Source organism: Acipenser ruthenus, chromosome 12, assembly GCF_902713425.1.
Source record: "Acipenser ruthenus chromosome 12, fAciRut3.2 maternal haplotype, whole genome shotgun sequence".
In the NCBI taxonomy this organism is placed as follows: Eukaryota; Metazoa; Chordata; class Actinopteri; order Acipenseriformes; family Acipenseridae; genus Acipenser; species Acipenser ruthenus.
Window position 1 is genome coordinate 16975844 of NC_081200.1, and position 24501 is coordinate 17000344.

The following is a 24501-nucleotide window of genomic DNA, read 5'->3' on the forward strand; positions in this document are numbered from 1 at the left end:
TGGCATGGAAAAGAGTGCAAGAGAAGTTTGTCAATGTTATTATTTATAAATGCTCTGACAATAAATACCATTAAAAATCACATACACATTTAACGTAATGTGTGCCTTTCATGTAGGAAAGTGTGAGATCTACCAAGTCCAGCAGCACATGAAATGGAAGTGCTCTTACCCATCCGCCCCGTCTCTTGATCCAGGTCACCAGGCTCTTGCGGACGAACTCCCCCAGACAGTCCACGATGGTGTGCACCATTGCCGGCTGTCCCTGGCGCACAGAGTCCACCGCCAGCCCCCCGGCCACGGTGTACAGAGAGACCACCTTCCCCCATGTAATACCTGCAGGGGAATCATAGGTACAGACAAGGATTCACAAACTTGCGTGGCTCAAACCTCCCCTGACATTTGGTAATGTGAAATGTCCTTCTCATCACCCCTTCTCTTGTATAATGGTACTGATTGTGCAGTTATTGGATAGTGTGATTACCAATGTACAAGAGTCGATTTCAAAAGACCTACAGTAACAGTAAATGGGCAACACTGCTTTGTCAGATAATTGTTTGGTATGTGTGGAGGCCCCCTGAATCCATCTTGCAGCCCCCTGTTTGGGAACCACGGTGTGAGGCTGTATTCATGATAAGAACAACAGAACATAAGAGAACGTATGAACGAGAAGAAGCTTCATGGTCCATCTAAACCGAGTAGCTGACTGATCTCAGAACTTTGTCAAGCTGGGTCCAAAAGGATCCCACCTCAAAAACATGCTTAGTCAGTCCATTCCATACCTTCATCAAAAAAGAAGTGTCTCCTACACTGTCATGTCTATCTCCACCAGTCCTGGTTTCTTTGTTGTGTCAAAGTATGGGTGAGGGTTAACTTTGTGAACTCCTTTAAAAAATGTGAAGACTTCAATCAAGTCCCCCTAATTCTTCTTTGATCTAGTCTAATAGATTCAGTCCATAACTTCACAGCTCATTCCTTAAAGCCCTGGGATCAGTCTGGGTTATCTTCTTGGACTCTGTCTATTTGAAAAATGATTGGCACCCTTGATAAAGATGAGCAAAAAAGACTGTATAAAATAAATAATGACAGTACTGAGCTATATTGTAATTTTCCAACATGTGGAATATATTTGACTTTATTAATGGTTCAATGGAAACAACCAAAAGTACACATTAAATGAAGTGTCACAATTATTGCCACCCTTGTTTTCAGTACTTTGTGCACCCTCCCCTTGCAAGGATTACCGGCGCGGAGTCTTTTTCTATAATGTTTAATGAGATTGGAGAACACATTGGGAGGGATCTTAGACCATTCCTCCATACAGACTCTTTCCAGATCCTTGATATCCTTCGGTTTGCGCTTATGGACTGCCCTCTTCAATTGAAACCACAGGTTTTCAATGGGGTTCAAGTCCGGAGACTGAGATGGCCATTGCAAAATGTTGATGTTGTGGTCAATTAACCATTTCTTTGTGGATTGTGATGTGTGCTTGGGGTCATTGTCTTGCTGGAAGATCCACTTGCGGCCAAGTTTCAGCCTCCTGGCAAAGGCAACCAGGTTTTCGGCTAAAATGTCCTGGTACTGGGTAGAGTTCATGATGCCGTTGACCTTAACAAGGGTCCCAGGACCAGTGGAAGCAAAATAGCCCCATAACATCAAATATCCACCACCATATTTTACAGTAGGTATGAGTTTTTTTTTCTGCACACACATCCTTCTTTCGACGCCAAATCCACCGCTGGTGTGCGTGGCCAAAGAGCTCTATTTTCGTCTCATCTGACCATAGCACCTGGTTCCAATCGAAGTGCCAATGCCGTTTAGCAAACTCCAGGCGCTTACGTTTGTTGGTTACTCTCAATAAAGGCTTTTTTTCTGGCAACCCTTCCAAATAGCCTATTGGCATGGAGATGGCATCTAATTGTAGATTTGGAGACTTGGTGACCCCAAGATGCAACCAAGTTCTGTAATTCTCCAACCAACCAAGTTCTGTAATTCTCCAACTGTGGCCCTTGGATTTCCCTTTGCCTCCCGAACCATCTGCCTCACTGTGTGTGGGGGCAAGATACACCAGGCAAATTTACCACTGTTCCAGTGGTTTTGAACTTCTTAATTATTGTTCTAATAGTGGTAAGTGGTATATTTAGTTTTTTTAGCTATTGTTTTGTACCCATTGCTTGATTTATGAAGGTCAACAACCATTTGTCTCTTTTCATTTGTGAGTTCTTTGCCTTTCCCCATGGTGATGGATGACAAATGGATTTCATATGCATGTTACCTCATTTTTATACCAGGAAGCCATGGAAGGCCACAATACAGTTCCTTAAGACTGAGATGAACTTAAAGAAATCCAATGTTAATGCAGATTTAATTTTGTTTGATTTTATTTCGAAGAATCTTTAGGGGTGTGTGGCGGAGTGTCCCGCCCCTATTTATTATTATTTGTATTTTTGTTTGCGGCGCGGGTAAAAGCGCCGCGTCTTTTATTGTTATATTTAAAAACACTGTGAGGATGCATGGCTGATCAGCTACTGATTATTTAACTAGCTGACAGTCATGCATCCTTACCAAACGCGTGCAGACTCTGGCCGAGGGATAATAAGATAATTACCAACTAGTCAATCCCTCGGCCAGAGTATATAAACCTGCAGCTCTCTGCACTTGTTTTTGGGTGTACAGAGGAGAGTACGGGGAGCGGAGAGAGCGAGTCACATTTGAAAAGAACAATTGCTAGCAACAATTCTCCAGCACGACACTTACTTGTTTGTTTGTTGATTCGTTTGGCCCTCGTGCCCTTTTGTTTTGTGTTTTGTGTTTTGTTTAAATATTTTGTTTGTTAATAAATACGCTGAGTGCTACTGCACTCAGCTTCACCCGCCCATCCACTGTTTTGGGTGTCAGTTACATCCTGGTCCGTGACGTCATCCACCTCACCACTGCGAGCCAGACTGTCACAGGGTGCCAATAATTCTGACACGTATCTTTTTGAGAAAAATGTGTATTACTTGTTAATAAAAAACTTTTTCTCTGAGCAATTGTATTAGTATAAAAGAATATGGTTTTCCCATATATTTCAGCATAAAATATAGCTCATTACCTGTGTTGTTTATTTTATACAGCCTTTTCTGCTCATCTTTATCAAGGGTGCCAATAATTTATATATATATACACACACACACACACACACACACACACACACTACCGGTCAAAAGTTTTTAGAACACCTCCATTTTCCCAGTTTTTATTGAAATTTACGCAGTTTAATGTCTCAATGTACTCTGTAATTAAAGCATAGAACAAATAAACAATTGGAGATAAAAAAGAAATCATGGAATCGTTTTGTTTAACAAAATTTAATCTAAATTTTTGACTCATCAAAGTAGCCACCTTTTGCAGATATAACAGCCGAACACACTCGTGGCATTCTTTCTACAATGGAAATCAAATATTGTTCGGAAAGTTCTTCCCAACACTGTTGCAGAAGTTCCCACAAATGTGTTGCACTTGTAGGTTGCTTTGCTTTTACCCTTCTGTCCAGTTCATCCCAAACCAGCTCGATGGAGTTTAAGTCTGGAGACTGTGCTGGCCATTCCATGATTTGAAGCCTACCGTCTTGTTCTTTTCTTCTAAGGTAGTTCTGACATAGCCTGGAGGTATGTTTTGAGTCATTATCTTGCTGTAGGATGAACCCCTGACCAACTAGGCGTATACCAGAGGGTATTGCATGGCGCTGCAAAATGCTGTGGTAGCAGTTTTGGTTCAGGGTGCCACTCACTCTGTGCAAGTCGCCGACTCTGGATCCAGCAAAAGAGCCCCAGACCATCATGCTTCCTCCTCCATGTTTGACAGTTGGTGTCACACACCGAGGAACCATCCTTTCGCCTACTCGACGGCATACAAAAACCCTGCGTGATGAACCGAAGATTTCAAATTTTGATTCATCGGTCCATAAGACCTTCTTCCAGTCTTCAGTAGTCCACTGGCGGTGCTTCATGGCCCAGGCAAGCCTCTTTTTCTTATTTTGCCATCTTAGCAATGGCTTTCTTACTGCCACTCGACCTGTCAAACCTGCAGCTCAAAGTCTTCTCTTCACAGTTGAAATTGAGACTTGCTTACTTCGACCAGTGTTAAGCTGTGCTTTAGGCTGTTGTCCTGTGAGCCGCCTATCACGCAAGCTGTTGACTCTCAGAAACTTGTCTTCTGATTCTGTTGTGGCTTTGGGTCTGCCAGACTTCTTCCTGTCAGAGTTTCCTCCAGTTTCCAAGTGCCTTTTGATGGTGTAGGAAACTGTACTCACTGACACCTTGGCTTTCTTTGCAATTTCTCTAAAGGAAAGACCTACACGTTTAAGGGTTATAATGGTCTGTCTGTCTTCCTTTGTTAATTGCCTTTTTCTCGCCATTATGAGAGCAATATACTACATCCTGCAGTACAATACTGTCCAAATAATGCTTAAGAGGGTGTAGTAACACAGTCTGTTCCAACGCTGCTTTTATACAGACAGAGGGTTTGTAAGTAATCAACAAAAGTTGGGACACCTGTAGGACTTGTTAGCATCAACTTTCAAGGCTTAATTTACTTCCATTGCTGCAGAACAGCTGTAAGTTGTTAACCCATTACTTGTTCCCTGAAAAAGGCCTTTTTGTATAACTCTGAAATGTACATTATTTTTCAGTTTTTGGTAACCGAAACTTTTTTTTTAACCTCTAGCAGTTTACCGCTTACCTTTGTACCATTTCAGGTTATTCACTGGACTTGAACTGCTTAAATTTCAATAAATACTGGAAAAATTGGGGTGTTTTAAAACTTTTGACCGGTAGTATGTATATATATATATATATATATATATATATATATATATATATATATATATATATATATATATATATATATATACACACAGTACTCTGCAAAAGTTTTAGGCAGGTGTGAAAAAATGCTGTAAAGTAAGAATGCTTTCAAAAAGACATGTTAATAGTTTATATTTATCAATTAACAAAATGCAAAGTGAGTGAACAGAAGAAAAATCTACATCAAATCAATATTTGGTGTGACCATCCTTTGCCTTCAAAACAGCATCAATTCTTCTACGTACACTTGCACACAGTTTTTGAAGGAACTCGGCAGGTAGGTTGGCCCAAACATCTTGGAGAACTAACCACAGTTCTTCTGTGGATTTAGGCAGCCTCAGTTGCTTCTCTCTCTTCATGTAATCACAGACAGACTCGATGATGTTGAGATCAGGGCTCTGTGGGGGCCATACCATCACTTCCAGGACTCCTTGTTCTTCTTTACGCTGAAGATAGTTCTTAATGACTTTCGCTGTATGTTTGGGGTCGTTGTCATGCTGCAGAATAAATTTGGGGCCAATCAGATGCCTCCCTGATGGTATTGCATGATGGATAAGTATCTGCCTGTACTTCTCAGCATTGAGGAGACCATTAATTCTGACCAAATCCCCAACTCCATTTGCAGAAATGCAGCCCCAAACTTGCAAGGAACTTCCATCATGCTTCACTGTTGCCTGCAGACAGTGTACCGCTGTCCAGCCCTTCGGCGAACAGCCTTCTGCTACAGCCAAATATTTCAAATTTTGACTCATCAGTCCAGAGCACCTGCTGCCATTTTTCTGCACGCCAGTTCCTGTGTTTTCATGCATAGTTGAGTCGCTTGGCCTTGTTTCCACGTCGGAGGTATGGCTTTTTGGCCGCAAGTCTTCCATGAAGGCCACTTCTGACCAGACTTCTCTGGACAGTAGATGGGTGTACCAGGGTCCCATTGTTTTCTGCCAATTCTGAGCTGATGGCACTGCTGGACATCTTCCGATTGCGAAGGGAAGTAAGCATGATGTGTCTCATCTGCTGCAGTAAGTTTCCTTGGCCGACCACTGCGTCTACGGTCCTCAACGTTGCCCGTTTCTTTGTGCTTCTTCAAAAGAGCTTGGACAGCACATCTGGAAACCCCTGTCTGCCTTGAAATTTCTGCCTGGGAGAGACCTTGCTGATGCAGTATAACTACCTTGTGTCTTGTTGCTGTGCTCAGTCTTGCCATGGTGTATGACTTTTGACAGTAAACTGTCTTCAGCAACCTCACCTTGTTAGCTGAGTTTGGCTGTTCCTCACCCAGTTTTATTCCTCCTACACAGCTGTTTCTGTTTCAGGTAATGATTGTGTTTCAACCTACATATTGAATTGATGATCATTAGCACCTGTTTGGTATAATTGTTTAATCATACACCTGACTATATGCCTACAAAATCCCTGACTTTGTGCAAGTGTACCTAGAAGAATTGATGCTGTTTTGAAGGCAAAGGGTGGTCACACCAAATATGGATTTGATTTAGATTTTTCTTCTGTTCACTCACTTTGCATTTAGTTAATTGATAAATAAAATCTATTAACATGTCTATTTTTAAAAGCATTCTTACTTTACAGCATTTTTTCACACCTGCCTAAAACTTTTGCACAGTACTGTATATATACACATACATATACATACAGTGCCTTGCAAAAGTATTCAGACCCCTGACCAATTCTCTTATATTACTGAATTACAAATGGTACATTGAAATTTCGGTCTGTTTGATATTTCATTTTAAAACACTGAAACTCAAAATCAATTATTGTAAGGTGACATTGGTTTTATGTTGGGAAATATTTTTAAGAAAAATAAAAAAACTGAAATATCTTGCTTGCATAAGTATTCAACCCCCACACATTAATATTTGGTAGAGCCACCTTTCGCTGCAATAACCGCTTTAAGTCTTTTGGGGCAAGTATGTACCAGCTTTGCACACAGTGTCGGAGTGATTTTGGCCCATTCTTCTTGGCAGATTTGCTCTAGGTTGTTCAGGTTGGTTGGACGACACTTGTGGACCGCAATTTTTAAATAGTGCCACAGATTCTCAATGGGATTGAGATCAGGACTTTGACTGGGCCACTGTAGGACATTCACCTTTTTGTTCTTGAGCCACTCCAATGTTGCTTTGGCCTTGTGTTTGGGATCATTGTCCTGCTGAAAGGTGAATTTCCTCCCAAGCTTCAGTTTTTAAGCGGACTGAAGCAGGTTCTCTTGCAGTATTTCCCTGTATTTTGCTCCATCCATTCTTCCTTCAATTTTAACAAGATGCCCAGTCCCTGCTGATGAGAAGCATCCCCACAGCATGATGCTGCCACCACCATACTTCATTGTAGGGATGGTGTGTCTTGAGACATGGGCAGTGTTAGCTTTGCGCCACACATAGCGCTTTGAGTTTTGGCCAAAAAGCTCTATCTTGGTCTCATCTGACCACAAAACCTTTTCCAACATCACAGCTGGGTCACTCTCATGCTTTCTGGCAAACTCCAGACGCGCTTTCAGATGGTACTTTTTGAGTAACGGCTTCTTTCTTGCCACCCTCCCATACAGGCCAGTGTTATGCAGAGCTCTTGATATGGTTGACTGGTGCACCATTACTCCAGTCTCAGCCACTGAACTATGTAGCTCCTTCAAAGTGATTGTTGGCCAATCTGTGGCTTCTCTCACAAGTCTCTTTCTTGTTTGAGCGCTGAGTTTTGAGGGACGTCCTTTTCTTGGCAGTGCCTGGGAGGTGTGATGCAGCTTCCACTTCCTGATTATTGATCCAACTGTGCTCACTGGGATATCCAAACACTTGGGTATTATTTTTTACCCTTTTGTACCCTTTCCCTAATCTATGCATTTGTATTACTTTATCTCTAACTTCTGTAGAATGCTCTTTGGTCTTCATTTTCCTTCAGATTCACAGCCTGACCAACGATCCTTCAACAGTGGGGTTTTTATCCAGAAAATGTGACAGCAACTTTAATGGTTCACAGGTGGAGGCCAATGGTAAGGTAATTGTGTCCTTGTTAGGGCAATTTCTTTCATCAGTGTAAACTGGGAGCTTCCATAGCACAGGGTTTGAATACAAGCAAGATATTTTATTTTTTTATTTTTCTTGAAAATATTTCCCAACATAAAACCAATATCACCTTACAATAATTGATTTTGAGTTTCAGTGTTTTAAAATAAAATATCAAACAGAATGAAATTTCAATGTACCATTTGTAATTCAGTAATATGAGAGAATTGGTCAGGGGTCTGAATACTTTTGCAAGGCACTGTATATGTCTTTCGCTGAGTTTATGGGCTGAATTTTGTTTACTCCAGTCTTCATAGTAGCAGTTGAAACAGCAGCGCCAGATTGACAATACCATTAAAGTTTCACAAGAATTCGCATAAATCGAGAGCTGAGAATGATATTACTAGTGAAAAAACTGGAGCTAATTAAACACTGTGAAAATATGCACAAATATTTGTGTGTGTGGGAAGCTAGAAATAATATAAATAAGCATAACAAGACATTAGCAAATAAATCAATTTATAAATATTTTGGGCAAGTTCCAGATCAAACCATTTTGTAGTGCAAAAGCTACACCCTTATACGTATTTTTCATACAACACATCATACTGTGGTGCATGGCATGTATCTTGTCTTCTCCATTGTTACACATCTAAATGCAGTCCTATTCAGACACCCTAGTCTGAGGGTAAAACATAACTGAACACTCTACCAGTCAACGATAAATGGAACTATTACAAATGCTCATTACACAGATAGAGTCATTTAAACCAATAGCTGTAATATGCAAGACTGAAACAATCAAACAACATATTACTGATTACATTCACTAACTGTTTTATATTAATGTTGGTAGTCTCTAGTACTGTAGTTGGGATTTTCCTGACAGTTTCAACTATATTTAGATGGAAAAATATTAATTAACATATTGTATATATAACATAATGGATTATTAATACATTTATTTTTAAAAAGGCAAAGCCTGTTAGTGTATATACATGGTGTTAATGTTTATACTGTTGCATATCAACATCATATTTAATATAACACTATTAAAATACAAGATAACGTTCAATCTAAACCAATCAATTCAAAACATAAACGTTATCATGCATAAACATTGGATGACGCTGTGCAGTCAATTAAGCCAGTAGCTGAGCTGGGATCCCAAATGCTGTAACTAAACTAACCATTGTGTTCTTGGCTGCCAGCTCAAGGTAGCTTACTGGGTAATACATTTGAAACAAAAGATTTGTTTGTCAAAAGCCCAACCCTAACAGTCCAATAAAATCAACTCAGAGGAACTGCTTTTGAAATCATAAGTCAACAGGTAAAGTTCCACAAAAAGTTCTTAATGTTTAATCTTTGTGTGACAAAAGCAGGCAGCCAGCCAGCTTGTGAGTGCATTGGGAGCGAGGAAGTTTGATAGCGGTCAGTACCTTCCGTCTGGACTGCCTTCGCTGGAGACCTAAAGAATTTTAGTTAATACTGGAAAAGCCGGCATATCCCCCTTTCCTGATAACAGGCAAATTACTTCTCCCTGGAGAAAAACATTAAGACTCAAATACTGCAGATAACAGCCTCTCCCCGAACCATGACACGGGAATACCCACTGGAGGCTTACCAAAAAGGCAAACAGAATGCTTTTTATATAACACTGGACACAATACCCTGAAGTACCCCATACAAACCCGCCATCTTTATCGAATTATTTATTTTTGGCACAGGGCACAAAAACTTATAGCAAAACCATTAAATGTAAAGTATTAACCCTAACACTTACGTTATTGGATTAATGTCTACAGTTCACAGGACATTGCAAAAGCAATCTTTCAATGTTGTTGCAAATGACTATTACAGAGTTTGCACCAAAAAAAATAAATTCTTCACTTACCTAAAATGTTTTGAAAATGTAAATAACTTGTTGAAACAAAACCACTGGAGAGAGTCCAAAGAACAACTACACATATCCCAGGGCTTGAACGAATGAGCTAATAAGATGCAATAACTGAATAACTGGAACAAAGAAGAACTGGGGGGACATGACTGAAGTCTTTAAAATCTTAAAGCGACTTGACAAACTTAACCCAAACCAGCACAGAAACCAGGACCACAGCACATAGTTGGTAATAGGGCAGGAAACACTTCTTCACACAAAGTGGTGAGGGTATGGAATGGGTTCCATGTTGTGTGCAGTTCCATTCTCTTGACCCCGAAGAGCCCACAGATAAGCTGATGATAGTTTAAAAGGAGGGGTTTTGATATTTGCTCCTTGGCACAGATTCCCCTGCTGCCAATTCTCTGACCACTCTCTCGACATTCCAGCAGACTCCAGAGCACATACCCAGGGCCAACTACTCCCTTTTATGACAAGCGTTGGTTCATTAGGGTTATTCAAGGTCGCTGTTTTATTACCTTTGCAGTGCATCCTCTTCAGTGGGAATAACCTCCTTACAGACATGATTTTTAAGAGGCATTTGGCAAGAAAGCAATAACACAAAACAGGATGTGCAAATATGGTCCAATACCTGCACACTGTTTGGCAAAGCCAAGTGCCATTATACAGCCTAGCCTTGCAGATTATGTTGACGACAGTAGGCTTTGCCCCACCCAGCACATCTAGTTAAACAGTCCAGTGCAATTACAGGATTTCCCTATAAACAGCTAACCTTTTCCACACTCTAAAACCCCTGGCCTCTCAGAGCTCAGACTTTTTCACTACAGATAGATTGACAGATTTGTTTTACCTGTGGAGAACATCTCTGCAGCCACAGCTAGGAATGCGTCTGAAACCATGTTCTCCGAGTTCACCGAGATGTTGAGCTGCCGCGCTACGTTGCGGTACACGTTCGGTCGAAGGTACTCCAGCTCATCCCCTGTGCCATGGAGACAGAGGAAAGTGAAGAACTCTGGGAGCAGCAGTCATCAGCACACTGACAAATGAATGGGTTTATTACGGCTTCATTTTTTTCAATACGTTGTTTAAATTACTCCTGTTATTCTAACCAACTTGAAATGCCCATTTCGAATGTTGCTGCAACTCCCACAACACAAACATTTGAAAAATGTTTTATTGATGATTATCTAAAGTACAGAAATGAACAACTGTTTTAGAATTTATTCAGGAATACCTTTAAAGGACCACACTTTAATCAATTGAATTGTTCCTCAATTGAGGGTCATTTACAAAACTAAACAAAACCCTGAGTATTTAAAAATCTGCATACGTAGATGGCACTGAATGCTGTAGTAAAGTTTAATACAGCTATGTGTGTTGCATTAGTGCAATAAAAGTCCTTGAGCAATACACTGTATAAAAAGACATAAGCATGCCTAGTAGAAGTGTGAGCTCACAGTGAAGGTCTCTTGTTGCAGTAGTAAATCTCATTTCCAGAAGTATGCTACAAAAAAGAACTTGAATCACCCTAACTCTGCTTCAGACTTTGAAGTGTAGTAGTTTCTTGCCCATATATGTGTTTTGAAAGGCTTAGCTCAAATTCTTTCCATTTTACCTAATTTACTCCCTGTATTTTAGATTTTGTAATTTGTAACTTGCAATAGCTTTTTGTTTTTGGAAAAAAGGAGAACATAAAATATACAGTACTGTGGTTCAGTAAATACAAGCTCATATCTGGAACAAAACAGCTCACATCAGTGGTGTGAGTGAGCTGACGTCTGTTTAGAGAAGTAAGAAGTCACTGACATATTATTACTGCTGAATGCTTGGCCTGCACGCGGCTGGGCTTTCTCAAAAGCTGACAAATCTATACTTTATTTACAACCACATAAGTAATTATGGGTGTAAATACAGTATATATCCTAACTGATAGGCTATGTACTGTTCCTTATCTAGGTTAACTAAACACAAAAACCAACATACACACTTTGTTTAAAAGTAATTGTTTCGTGTGCTTTCCAATATTAGCACAGAGGACTTAAGTTTTCAAGGTGTTTCAAATCATGCAGATTGATTTTTGCAAGGGAATTTTCTTTACTTCTTGATTTGGTTCTTTCACATAACGCTGAACTTCCTTGCAGGGTACAAGAAGGAAAAATGAAATAAGGAACAGAGAAAACAAAACCAAAGAAGAACATTTACAAAGTATTAAAAGCAAAGGTGTAACCAAGTGAGACCCCCATTGCTTTCCAATGCTGGCCCAACTTGCAAGGCGCACGCTATGTATAGTGCTCAACATTTTGTTTAGTTTTATGTTGTGATCCTATTTTCTGTTATGGGCAGCAGTGTGGAGTAGTGGTTAGGGCTCTGGACTCTTGACCGGAGGGTTGTGGGTTCAATCCCCAGTGGGGAACACTGCTGTTGTACCCTTGAGCAAGGTACTTTACCTAGATTGCTCCAGTAAAAACCCAACTGTATAAATGGGTAATTGTATGTAAAAATAATGTGATATCTGTATAATGTATAATGTGGTATCTGTATAATGTGAAATAATGTGATATCTTGTAACAATTGTAAGCCCTGGATAAGGGCGTCTGCTAAGAAATAAATAATAATAATAATAATAATAATATGTGGAATGTAATAAAAGTGGGCCTGCTATAAGGATAGCGTTATTAAAACATAATCTCAACCTGGACTGCTTGTGTGTCGATGAATCGTGATACTTTATTTACATGATATATCGTATCGTAAGAGAGGTATGCATCGTTTGTATGGCAATACTAGACCAATATAGCTCATTGTAGTTGAGCAAATCATTCTTTATAGTCGGTATGAATACATACTCTCCCAATCATTTCAATTTTGTCTTTAAATGATCATTTGATCTTATTATGCATCCTACAAGTAGCCCATCAGGATCATCACATGTATCGCGATACACATTGTATCACGGTCTGCATATCATGATACATGTCATGACATTAACTTCTCTTACCCCCTAAGACAGTGTTCCTTCCAAAATAATCATTATCAAGCATAATCATTTACAAGTCAAAGATCCTTTAAAAGGAATCCTTCAGTTCTAAGAGTGTAGCACCCGTTATTGTCCTCTCCAGATACCTGCTCACTTACCCAGTATCAGCAGCACAGTAGACACCTCTCCTAGGGTCCCTCCTGAGGCAAGGAGCCCATGCTCTGGTTTGGACCAGCCGATCCCTGCTCTGTTCAGCCTGGAATGGATGAAGTCTCGGCACAGAGCCTTGGCCTGGGCCACCAGCTCCTTATCTGTGGGGGAGCGGTCAAATGCCTCCATGACCTCTGCAGCGAAAATAGAAGACCTTCGTAACACCTCCATCCTTGGCCAGCTTCAGTGTCTCCAAAAGAGAGCCTCGTATTCTCCTGAGCTGATGATGGTTAAACTTGCTTGCAGTGTCTCCACTGCCCCAGTCATCCAGACGTCACTTCTGTGAAGAGTATCTCAACCAAGCTGCTTTTCTGTGGTTGTTGGTTAATGTTTTGGAGACTTGTTTATTTTAAAAAAGGAAGTGCATGTGGAGACCCTTTTCTGCCTGTAATTTCAAAAAGTACAGTTGAAATAAAGTAAAGCTGTTAAAATATATGTTTACAAGGTTTTAAAAACCTTTACACTGTCATACACATGTTCAGTGAAACAACTTCCTTTAGAGCAGGGGTTCTCAAGTTGATACCCTGTGTTTGCTGGTTTTCATTCCAACCAAGCTCTCAATTACTTAACTATACCCTTAATTTAACTAATAATTTGCTTAATTAGACCTTTATACTTGTTTTCAGCTTTTAAACAGTTGCAGAGTTCAAGTTACTTCTAAAATGTTATAGCTAATTTGAAATCTGCAATTGTTTAAGAGCTGAAAAAAATTAAAAAGGTCTAATTAAGCAAATTACCAGTTCAATTTAACATGTTATATTGTTTTTCACATGCAGGATTCAATTACAGTGGTGTTATTAATATACAATAAATTACTGCAAGATTCTAATGAAACAGTCCGTTTACAATGTTTGCGATCATGGAATCCATGCCGTGGAAGGTGAAGCGGAGAGAGCGAATAGACCCGGAGGAGCTGCAGGGGGTTGCGGCTGGGTCCACATACAGTAAGGAGAAGCGGGAGGTAGAAGAGGGTCATTGCAGCAACATGGCGGATGCCATGCGGAACGAAGAAGGGTTGAGAAACATCTTCATGAAGGTGGTGATGTCACTGCGCACCATGCCAGCGAGAGAGCCAGCGCGCAAACAGAAAGAAGCGACATCACTCCAAGATGCGACAGGACAGCGGAACAATAACAAAGCAGCCTACACACTTCTTACCTTGCAATACACTGGTAAGGCCAATTGGCAATTGTTTAAAATGCAATCTGAAATGATAGCAAGCATAGAGGGCTGGACAGATAAAGAGAAAGCAATTAATCTGATAGCCTGCTTGCAGGAAGATGCTCTGTGTAAGCTGCAAACCACTGTATTACAAGTCACTGATTTACGGGACAATGTTAACTGAACTGGATGCATGATTTGAGGAAATGTGTGTAGATGAGCCTCGAGATAGACACAGCGCCGATCGTGGACGGGGTTGAAGAGTGTGTTACGGGGATGATATCCAGGCCAGGGCGGAGCACCGTCAAAGCGGCCTGCTATGGCCAGTTCCCATGGGAGGCCTACCTAGACAGCGCTCGCTAATGGATGGGGGCCCATAGAGAAAACTGGGCAGCTAGCAGCAGCTCTAGAAGGGGAAGCGCTGCAGGTCCTGCTGGATCGGAGTACTGAAGAGCTATCCAGCAATGATGATTTAGCCACCGCGCTGAAATGCCGGCTCGGGGGAGTGGAGCCTGCTGTCGGCCTGCGCCAATGCTTGGCTATCCGCTACCGCAAGCCAGGGGAGAAACTGAGCATGCTGGTGGCCGACGTGAGGTACCTGGCGTGGAGGGGGTATCCCGACTTCCTGTCAGCAACCCAAGAGGACCTGGCCATGGAGGCCTTCACCCGAGGCCTGACTCCTACTGCACTGCGCCAACAGGTTCGAATCGCTGCTCCAACCTCCCTGAAGCTCGCCCTGGCCCAAGCTGAACGGGTGGAGGCATTGCTTGAGGAAAGCGAGTGTAGTCGGACCGCTGGAGAAGCTCAAACAGAGGAAACGAAGCCTAACCGGGGCCCAATCGTACAGCCGGGAGAGTGGTGCCCCTCTCTCTCCAGAAGTAGCTGACCGCTGCCCAACCGGACCAGCTATTGCAGTGGGCATGACCACTGCGGGGGGCTACTGCCACGTGCCAATTGCAGCGAGGGGGTCACATGCAGCGCTCTGGTGGACACCGGGTCCACAGTGACGGTGTTTCGACCAGACGTGCTGCCAGCGGGAGTCAGGCTGGAGCCCACCACAGTCAGCTTGCGTACCGTCACTGGAGAGATGGCACCGATGCAGGGGAAGGGTAAGCTGTCCATCGAAGTTGCAGGACGGACAGTACCCCGCCCTGCGTGGGTAGCGGCTGTCCAGGACCCGTGCATATTGGGCCTGGAATTCCTCCACTATACAGGGGGACAACTGGATCTCAGGACCGGGACATTGCAGCTGCGAGGGGGCCCGACTCTGGCACTGTCCTAATCAGGGGGACTTGGCTCCCCTCCTGGCTGGCTGAGTCACCAGGCCAGGACCCCACAGTCACCCCGATTGCACCCTCCACTGAGCCGGGGGTCCTCGGCCTGCCCCCGGGACGTCGTGCAACCTTGCCAGGCGCTTCCAACCACCGTCCCATCACTGCTAGGAAATGCAGCTGCCCGCCACATTCAACACCGCCAAGGCCAACAGCCCTCCTGCAGCCCCAGCTCGGCCCAGGGGAACTCAGTCCTCCCCCAGGCCGCCTTGTAACCCTGCCCAGGGCTTCCAACTGCTGCTCCACTGCTCCTGGAAGATGCAACCATGCCACGCCCTACCACCAGGAGTGACCTCGCGCCCTCATCAGTCTCCCCTCAGCCGCTGGTCCTGACCGAAGACCCGACTCGCACCACAATACACACAGTCTGGCTCTAGAGCTGTGGGGGGCTTTGCCCGGAGCAGCGGCGCAGCTGTGCGAGCTGGTGTATGAGTATCGCCACAGTTTCGCCACCGCCTTGGAGGACATGGGGCAGACACACCTGGTGCAGCACCAGATTGAGATGGGAGACATCTGCCCATCAAGCAGCACCCTCGCCGCCAACCACTCGCATGTCAGGAAGCCACAGAGCAGGTGCTGGAAGAGATGAAGGCAGTGGGAATAAATCAAACCTTCCGACAGCCCCTGGACATCTCCGGTAGTCATGGTGCAGAAGAAGGATGGCAAGTGGCGCTTCTGCGTCAATTACTGGCGGGAAAATGATGTGACGGAGAAGGACTCCTACCTCTATCCCCGCATTGACAAGTCCCTGGACCTGGTGGCTCTCCTCGTTGGACTTCCGAAGCAGCTACTGGCAGGTCACACTGGACCCTTCTGCACTCCTGAAGACTGCCTTTTCCATCGGACAGGGCCTGTGGCAGTTTACCGTGATGCCGTTCAGACTTTGCAAAGCCCCCGAAACGTTTGAATGGCTGATGGAGAAATTTCTGGTCGGAGCACCCCCCTCGGAGTGCCTGGTCTATCTGGATGACCTGCTGGTCCACGGAGGGACCTTCCAGGCCACTCTGGCCTACCTACGCGAGGGGCTCCGGTGAGTGAGGGGAGAGGGGCTGAAACTGCACCCCGAAAAGTGCCAGCTGATGCGTCTGGAAGGCACCGAGTAGGAGCAGAGGGGATCCGGACGGAGGAGGACAAGATGACCACAGCATGGGACTGGTCTGTCACTGTCAACCCCCGGCAGGTCAGAGGCTTCTAAGGGCTCGCGTCCTACTACCGGAGGTTCGTGCTGAGCTTTGCCACCATCGCTGCCCCCCTGCACAGCCTCCTGAGGAAGTACAATACCTTTTCGTGGACCACGGAGTGCCAGGAGGCATTCGAAGTCCTACAGAGTGTGCTGTGCCAGTCCCCGGTGATGGTCCATTCCCCTTTCCTGCTGGACACTGACACGAGCAATGAGGGGATCGAGGTGGTCTTGTCCCAGCCAAGTCCAGAAGGGGAGCAGGTGGTGGCGTACCCCAGCCGGTCGCTCAGCAAGGTGGAGCACCGGTACGGCGTCACCCGACTGGAGCTGATTGTGGTGGTTGAGGGGGTCCGCCACTTCCGCCACTACCTCTGCAAGCTCCCCTTCACAATCTGGACAGACCACAGCGCCCTGCAGTGGCTCATGATGTTCCGGGAGCCGGAGGGACAGGTCGCCCGCTGGATCGAGCAGCTTCAGGCATTCCAGTACTGAACCAACACAGAGCGGGAGAGAAACATGCCAATGCAGAGGCCCTGTCCTGTTGACCCTGTGCTCAAGTGGTATGCGGCCACTGCAACTGGAGGGAAGAGAGGGAAGCAGAGCTGGCCGGCTGGGGTGAAGAACAATGCTGGGTGGGAGTATCGTCCGAGAGGGTGGAATGCAGGGTGCATCAAGACCGGGACCCGGACCTCCGTCCCGTGCTGCAATGGCTGGAGGAGCAGCGAAGGCCTCTCTGGGAGGAGGTGGCCTGTCCACTGTCACCTGGGGGCTGTGGGCCCAGTGGACCATTCTGACTCTGCGTGACGGGGTCCTCCAGCGGTAGTGGAAGAAATCTGCAACAGGAAGGTGAGGTGGCAGGTGGTCGTTCCCGGGGCGATGCACCAGGAGGTGCTGGACGCCCATCATGGGACCCTAGGTGACAGTCATTTCAGAGTGACGAAGACTCTGTCAGTCCTTCTACTGGGGTCAGTGCATGTCCATTCCCGGGAGCCCCAGGGCTGAGGGCTCTTCCCCTGACCATCTGGATTTCCCTGTTCCCTGAGACTGACAGGGGCCCTTCTTCCACACAGGGCTCACACCCGAGGAGACAGCATCGCCTCTCGAGTTGCTTTCATAACTTTGTCCTTTCTTCTGAGACGAGGGACTAAGGGGGAGGGTGGGGGTTTGTGTGGTGAGCCGGCCACTGTTCTGTGTCTGCTGGACTTGTACAGACGTGCTCAAATTTGTTGGTACCCCTCCACAAAAAATGAAGAATGCACAATTTTCTCTGAAATAACTTGAAACTGACAAAAGTAATTGGCATCCACCATTGTTTATTCCATATTTAATAGAAATCAGACTTTGCTTTTGATTTTTTATTCAACATAATATTGTAAATAAGAAAACAAATGAAAATGGCATGGACAAAAATGATGGGACCGCTAACCTAATATTTTGTTGCACAACCTTTAGAGGCAATCACTGCAAGCAAACGTTTTCTGTAGCTCTCAATGAGACTTCTGCACCTGTTAACAGGTAGTTTGGCCCACTCTTCCTGAGCAAACTGCTCCAGATGTCTCAGGTTTGATGGGTGCCTTCTCCAGACTGCAAGTTTCAGCTCTTTCCATAGATGTTCAATAGGATTCAGATCAGGACTCATAGAAGGCCACTTCAGAATAGTCCAATGTTTTGTTCTTATCCATTCTTGGGTGCTTTTAGCTGTGTGTTTTGGGTCATTATCCTGTTGGAGGACCCATGACCTGTGACTGAGACAGAGCTTTCTGACACTGGGCAGTACGTTTCGCTCCAGAATGCCTTGATAGTTTTGAGATTTCATTGTGCCCTGCACAGATTCAAGGCACCCTGTGCCAGGTGCAGCAAAGCAGCCCCAAAACATAACCGAGCCTCCTCCATGTTTCACTGTAGGTATGGTGTTCTTTTCTTTGAAAGCTTCATTTTTTCGTCTGTGAACATAGAGCTGATGTGACTTGCCAAAAAGCTCCAGTTTTAACTCATCTGTCCAAAGGACATTCTCCCAGAAGGATTGTGGCTTGTCAATATGCATTTTAGCAAATTCCAGTCTGGCTTTTTTATGTTTTTCTTTCAAAAGTGGAGTCCTCCTGGGTCTTCTTCCATGGAGCCCACTTTCGCTCAAAAAGCAACAGATGGTGTGATCAGAAACTGATGTACCTTCACCTTGGAGTTCAGCTTGTATCTCTTTGGCAGTTATCCTTGGTTCTTTTTCTACCATTCGCACTATCCTTCTGTTCACTCTGGGGTCGATTTTCTTCTTGCGGCCGCGCCCAGGGAGGTTGGCTACAGTTCCATGGACCTTAAACTTCGTAATAATATTTGCAACTGTTGTCACAGGAACATCAAGCTGCTTGGAGATGGTCTTGTAGCCTTTACCTTTACCATGCTTGTCTATTATTTTCTTTCTGATCTCCTCAGACAACTCTCTCCTTTGCTTTCTCTGGTCCATGTTCAGTGTGGTGCACACAATGATACCAAACAGCACAGTGACTACTTTTCTCCATTTAAATAGGCTGAATGACTGATTACAAGATTGGAGACATGTGTGATACTAATTAAAGAAACTAATTAGTTTGAAATATCACTATAATCCAATTATTTATTATCTTTTCTAAGGGGTACCAACAAATGTGTCCAGGCCATTTTAGAATATCTTTGTAGAATAAGCAATAATTCATCTCTTTTCACAGCTTCTTTGCTTTATTCTATGACATACCAAAGGCATGCAAGTATACATGATAAAATAGCTTTTAATTTCATCACTTTTCAGGAGGAATGAAGCATTATTTCAATGAGCTGTAAGGGTACCAACAAATCTGAGCACGTCTGTATGTTGTCCCGTTGTTTGTCTTGTCTGTCTTGTCCTGTGTATGTGTTACATGTATTATGGTGCCACCACGCCATTTAGAATGGGGAGAGGAGCGAGGGATGGATCCGGTTGGTCAGTCCAGATGGAGTGGGCGGGAGCAGCGGGGGGGGGGGGGGGTGAAAGGTTTGAGTGCTGAGCGTCAATGAACCAAGCCATCAGAATTCCAGTGAAAGAGAAATTGAGCCTGTGAGACAGTGAGAGAGTGAGTGAGGGAGTGACATGGAGCAGAGAGCCTGAGGGAGAGCGAGAGCTCTAGAAGTGAAAGCAGGGATCAGTTGGTGAAGGAAGGAGTTAGGGTCTTTTGATTACATTTGTGGTGTGGTCTTGGCCCAAACAGGGACCATGTTATTTCAATTAATAAATTGCTTATTAATTGTACCTGGCAACGCTCTCCGTCTTCTAATTTATCATTGAGAGCATGGGTCATTACAATATTGTGATTGAGGCTTTTTCTTTTAGTTTACAGTTTGAACTTTAACAGACTAAAATAAAATGTAGAAATGAAATATTAAAAATAATATCGATTTGAATAAAAACACATATTAGCATTAATTAGACACATTACAATAACCTAACCGCTAATATATAAAAAAAAAAGCATCAACCGGACCGCTGATGCCAGGCACATGCAGTAAAATCCCCTACCATCCAGTAATGTAAAGCTGTAAGTGCGCAATACATATCCACCAGACACTTCCTTCAGTTACTTGTGCTAAAAATGACCCTGTCCAAGTTTCATCATGATTGAATACTGTGTGATAAATGAACGGGCGCCTCACTCTATCCCCCACATGTGGTACTCCAAATAATATAATTTTGCTACCAATACATTGATTATAATTAATAGTATGATATGTATACCAGGCTTGTGATTATAACACATTATCAAAACTATAACCCAGTGTAAAATCGCAACCCCAAAGCAAGATCAAGTACGACTGCATCACCATAAACTGCGCCACTGTCTGCATCCAACGGGATCACAACCTGCAACCTAAAAACAGAATACAGGACCCTGTATTTTGATCATTAACGGGGTTGGAGTGATACTACTGTATATGTATAAACCACAACAATGTAATACGGTACATATGTGGCGGTGCAGTTTTCTTGATATTGTATTGGTAACAAATCACAGTATTGGTAACAAAACAAATACGTTAAAAAAAAACGTATTATTATTATTATTATTATTATTATTATTAGTGTTTCAACTTTTAGTCTTGGTAAGTAACACACACACACACACATATATATATATATATATATATATATATATATATATATATATATATATATATACATTATATATATATATGTGTGTGTATATATATGTATATATATGTGTATATATATATATATATATATATATATATATATATATATACACATATATATACATATATATACACACATATATATATACACACACATATATATATATATATATATATATATACACTTTTTTTTAATTGTTCCGTACTTTCTTTGTCTGTACGGAAAATTAGTCCACAGAGTGTACTACTTTTTTCTTTTTATTTGGAAAAAAAAGTTTTTGTTTTTACCTGTGTTATACAGTCCAATCCAAGAATATTTCAACGACACCAGGCAATCACCAGCGCTTACTTTACAGCCGGAGCTTGTTAGTGCAGAAATACAGCGCCTTTTTTTTCCTTAGAACTTTGAAAATCAGGATGCTAGTCCTCTCTTTCTGTTTGGCACCACAGCTTGCTTTTTTTACTGCTCGTAATGAAAAACACACCACTGTGCAACTCCGTTGAAAATAAATAAATAAATAAAGCACGCAGATGTTTTTTTAATTGTAGTCTGTTTAGGAGCAAATCAAATTGCATAACCCTAATGCCCCGCTCTCTTGTGAGTCTTCACAAACTCCGCTAGCACCTCACTCCTGTCTCGCTCCTCGACTTGTTTATTATTACTGTAGTTTCATGTAAGTGAGGCCACCCACCAGTTGACCTCAAATCTCTTCAATCCACAAATCCTCGATGAGTAAACTTGTTTAAAATTGAAAAGTTGCCTTCTAAGAAAAATGATTCACATCGACAGCGGGGCGGGAGGGGCAAGGAAAGCACACATGTTTTCTAACTCCGCCTCCGTTATCAACACAACTATCCCAAACCCACCAGCGCTTCTGTCTCAAATTATCAGACATTGCTTTTGTTGCACCCCCACCCCTGAATTCGTTCTTTGACAATTTCTTGACCATAATTGCATTTTATTTCAAACTGTAAAGTTGTCAGTTAGTTTAGCAGTAAATTCACTACTGCACAGAGGGCGTTTTTACATAAGGATCGTGTTTTGACGTATGCAAGTGACGTATTCAGCTGTGGGAATCACGTTAACGATTTTTGTGGTGTTGCCTGGAGCATCTACAAGGGTGCCAGAAGGGCTTAACCTTTTCATGCAAGTGTCTTGACAGGCACTAGTTTTTCAATGTTTTTTGTTATGAGGTACTATGCCATGGTTTGCCATACTTTTAGTATGCTTTATCATACTTCTCTGGGCTTTACAATGCTTACCTATGCTTTACCATGATTTCACTGTGCTTCATTACATGTTGCAATGCTTTTACTGTGGGAAACCTTTCTAAGGGTTAATACAGCAAAACTAATACTTATACATAAAAAATGCATCAACTAGTTCTGTGCCATTGGAGCATTATACATTATTACATTCGTATGTTAACACGCCATAGGGTGATTTTACAGGTGTTGTGAGTTTTAAACATGCATATGGTGTTCCGGCAGGGACCAGTGTTCTTAATGCACACATGGGGATCAACAGGACGAGGGGCTAATGCACAAACAAGCCAGGCTTGCTAAAATGAGCAGTTAAAGACTGCTTTCTAATGCACTGCCTCATTTACACCACAGGGGTCAGTCTCGTACCAACACTCCTTGAACCTCTTAACCCCTACCTCACTCCCTAACTCTCCACTCCCACACAATATTTGAAAGGGTTGCTACTTTATAAACTCATATTGAATTATTAGTTCTGCAGGTATTTCCTGTTACATCATAATAACAAACTAAATGGCAATTCCCTTTTCAAAATTCTGGTTTGTTTTCTGAACTGAACTGGTGCAAGCAGAAGTGCATACAGGCCTATTTGACTAAAAGTGTGACGCAGTAGAAAACAGGTTCCAAGAGGGGCTCAAGCACGCACAACTAACACTACGGTTGGAAATGTAAACACACTGGGGTGTCAGCTTTGTCAAATATCTCTAACAAAACCACCCTGACCCAAACACTTTCCTTAACCACATCGTAAATAAAAACAATAATACTAAAGAAATGATAACCACGGATTTCAAATCCATTCCTACCTCTTATTATCATTACCAGCATTATAAATGCTCTGTTTTCACTGTTGAAGATCTTTGGTCCTGTATTTTATACTAGTATCCAGAGAGTGACAAAAACACTACATAAAGCAAAAGGACACAAGAAAGCAGTCTCACTGCACCTGCAGTGCACTCCTACCTCATTCTGTGGTTAGAAACGCTCCTCTCTCTGCCTCTATATCTGCTAGAGTTGTAGCAATGGAAAATGCATTGGTCTTGTTGTTAAATTGAGTACATCAGATAAGGCACGTAGTTTCCTGGGTAGAAAACTGAAGGTAGTTTCCATCACACTTACATGCCCCTCATTTACATTTAGCCCACTTGGCTTTCTGTTCTGAAATAGCAGATCTTTAAGCCTCCACACCCACATGGTAGTGTTGGATGCCCTTGCAACCTTAGTGTAACAGCGGACAGGTCTCTTTAACTGTTACTACATAACAGTGTGGGTATGTGTGTTGTGAACTGGCCGGCACCACACACGGTTCTTGCCCCTTTAAAAATAGACCCAGGACTCCAGAAACTGGTTTTTACAGCGCTGATGCACTATTTTTTTTAATAAACACAAAAACAAAATAAACTCCTAGCTCTATACGAGCACTAACTAAACACACGGGAACCTCACTATCGGGCAGGACGGCTAAGCCGTTTACCTGCCAAACGTAAAAACACACTCTTCTTCAAACTTACACGACTGCTTGGAAGCAGAGCACCCCTTTCTGCCTCCTTCTCCTCAGCAGCCCCGAGCAAACTGACTGCCTTTCTTTTATACCCTGCACCTGGCTCTAATTTAATAATAAGCACCAGGTGCAGGGGATAATTAATAATAAAACAATTAACAAATCAAAGTAACAATAAAGCAAAACAATCAAACAATAAAGCAAACTAACAAAAAAGGTGCCTGCGCACATATCCTACACAGGGAGGATTTTAACCCCCCTCCCTGCTGTCTTACAATACATATACAGTGCCGTGAAAAAGTATTTGCCCCATGTCTGATTTTCTGCATTTTTGCACATTTTTCACACTGTATTTGGTCAGATTTTTTTGTGGGTTGTAGTAGTATATAGAGGGAGTCTGGGAGAAAAAATGACACCAAAGTTTGGTGCGTCTTTCATTTGTTTGGTGTGCAAGGTAATCAAACATGCAATCTTCAGGTGTGAAAAAGTTATTGCCCCCCCCCCCCTAGTTAACTCAACCCAATTAAAGGGATAATTAGGGTCAGCTGTTTGAGTACTTTGGTTAACAACCAAGCCTGATTTGGGCCAGCCCTGCCAAATATAAATCTGACTAACTTTGGCCCTTACCATCAGAGTGAAAAAAGTTGTTGATGCCTATCAGTCTGGAAACGGTTACAAAGCCATTTTTAAGGCTCTGGGGCTCCACCGAACCACAGTCAGAGCCATATTGTTCAAATGGAGAAAGTTTGGGACAGTAGTGAATCTTCCCAGGAGTGGCCGTTCTGCCAAAATCTCCCCAAGAGCAAGGTGTAAAATCGTCCAGGAAGTCACAAAGAACCCTAGAACAACATCCAGGGATCTGCAGGCCTCTCTCGCCTCGGCTAAGGTTCGTGTTCATGACTCAAGTTTGACAAAAAGCAGCTGGATGATCCTCAAGAGTTCTGGAACAATGGTCTATGGACAGATGA

At 43.0% G+C, this 24501-nt stretch overlaps 1 protein-coding gene across 1 annotated transcript in view; it reads right to left on the minus strand.

Moving 5' to 3' along the window:
* LOC117417155 (bcl-2-related ovarian killer protein homolog A-like) overlaps window positions 1-21674 on the minus strand; it is a 25649-nt gene extending 3975 nt beyond the window's left edge. Inside the window, exons 1-4 of the mRNA XM_034029048.3 lie at window positions 21058-21674; window positions 12888-13324; window positions 10603-10731; window positions 170-333 (exon numbers count right to left, since the gene is read on the minus strand). Of these exons, the coding sequence (XP_033884939.1) occupies window positions 170-333; window positions 10603-10731; window positions 12888-13110 (516 nt within the window). The 5' untranslated portion in view covers window positions 13111-13324; window positions 21058-21674. The remainder of the gene's footprint in view (window positions 1-169; window positions 334-10602; window positions 10732-12887; window positions 13325-21057) is intronic.
* Between the last annotated feature and the right edge of the window lie 2827 nt (window positions 21675-24501).